At 36.2% G+C, this 1,549-nt stretch overlaps 1 protein-coding gene across 3 annotated transcripts in view; it reads left to right on the top strand.

Annotated features, from left to right (window-relative positions):
• Positions 1-1,318, top strand: part of LOC117168788 (tigger transposable element-derived protein 2-like) — a 14,375-nt gene extending 13,057 nt beyond the window's left edge. For all 3 annotated transcript variants that reach the window (XM_033354592.1, XM_033354591.1, XM_033354590.1), the window contains exon 5: positions 121-1,318. In XM_033354592.1, coding sequence (XP_033210483.1) covers positions 121-1,306 — 1,186 coding nt within the window. In that variant the 3' untranslated portion in view covers positions 1,307-1,318. The remainder of the gene's footprint in view (positions 1-120) is intronic.
• Positions 1,319-1,549: the final 231 nt, after the last annotated feature.

Below are 1,549 nucleotides of genomic sequence, written 5' to 3'. Positions count from 1 at the left end.
TATTTGATTTACAAAAAAGTTCTATGGTTCAAAAAAAAATTTTGTTCAATAGAAAAAAGAGGTTGGTAATGTAGGAATTCCACTGTGTCGCATGCCCTTAAACAACGATAATTTTTCCAGGTACAAGGAAGTGTTCATTCCTCGAGTTTTAGAACATCAAAGAAAGAATGGAATAAGAGGAAAGGTTGTTTTACTCCTCGATAATGCTCCATGCCATCCGAGTTTGGATGAACTAAACGCGATAAACGAAAACTTTGAAGTTGTGTATTTGCCTCCCAATGTGACGGCCTTGATTCAGCCCATGGATCAAGGATTAATCGTGAAGACGAAAAAACTCTTCAAGAAAGACTTGTTGAGACGTATTTTGCTCAGCGAGGACTCAGAAGGACCTTATCAGTTTTTGAAAGAATTGGACCTTCCTGATTGCTTTGAAATGCTCAGCCTCGCGTGGAACGCAGTGGCATCGTCTTCTTTTCGAAAAGCATGGAAACCGCTCTTAGGCAACTCATTGCTTCTAAACAAGGTTCCAGCTTCCGGCAATATTCAGGATTCTTCATCCAACGATGATAATTCTTCCAGCGCTCTGGATCCTCTATCCAACTTGGATGCAGTTGACAACGCAACGGAATCCACAACTGATTCGATAAGATTTCCGTATGAAAGTTGCCATAAAATTACTCAACTGTTATCGGGAAGAGATTATTGTTTAGAAAAAACAAAAGAATTCCTCCTGAAATGGTTTGAAAATGATCATAATGATAACGATTGCGGTTGGAAGTTATCATCGGACAGTGATATTATAAACTTTGTTACAAATAGTAGACGCGAACCTCAAATTGCAAGTAAAACCAAAAATAGTGAAACTATGTTTGAGGATACTGATTTTGTAAATTTTGTTACATGTGACAGACTCGAACCTGAAATTGTACCTAAAATCGAAAACAGGGAAAGTATGTTTGAAAATCATGATATTGTAAATTTTGTTACATGTGGCAGACTCGAGCCTGAAATTGTAACTGAAATCGAAAACGGTGAAAGAATGTTTGAAAATTCTGATCTTATGGAAATAACGTCGTCAGAGGGCGAGCCTGAAATTATCGATCAAATTGAAAACAGCAGAACTATGTTTGAAAATACGGAATCTGTGGAAATAACGTCCTCAGAGGCTTTTGTCTGCCTCATGAAACTGAAAAATTGGGCGAAAAGAGAAGCAGAGAGCTTACCGATACTCCTTGATTGCATCAGGGTAATGGAGAAGGCGATAGCTGAACGTACAAAGCGTGAAATTTCACAAAATAAAGTGTAGATAAGAAAGTAACGCGCTACCTTGATGTTACTTTTTTTTATAAAATAATTTATACTTCGTTTTAAGTTATTTAAGCTTTAGATAGTTTTTTATTTGAAAGAGTTTTCAAACAATCTATTTATTTGGACAAGAATATAAATAACACAGGCCCACAAAAAAAAAACAAAAGTGTCTGTGCAATTGACCAGACCTATATATTCTTATGTATTTTTTCGACGCTGAATCCGAATTTGCAATAAAAAA

This window comes from Belonocnema kinseyi, chromosome 3 (genome assembly GCF_010883055.1).
Source record: "Belonocnema kinseyi isolate 2016_QV_RU_SX_M_011 chromosome 3, B_treatae_v1, whole genome shotgun sequence".
NCBI classification, from domain to species: Eukaryota; Metazoa; Arthropoda; class Insecta; order Hymenoptera; family Cynipidae; genus Belonocnema; species Belonocnema kinseyi.
Note: the sequence above shows the minus strand (reverse complement) of the source record. Positions and strands in the feature narration are given on the sequence as shown.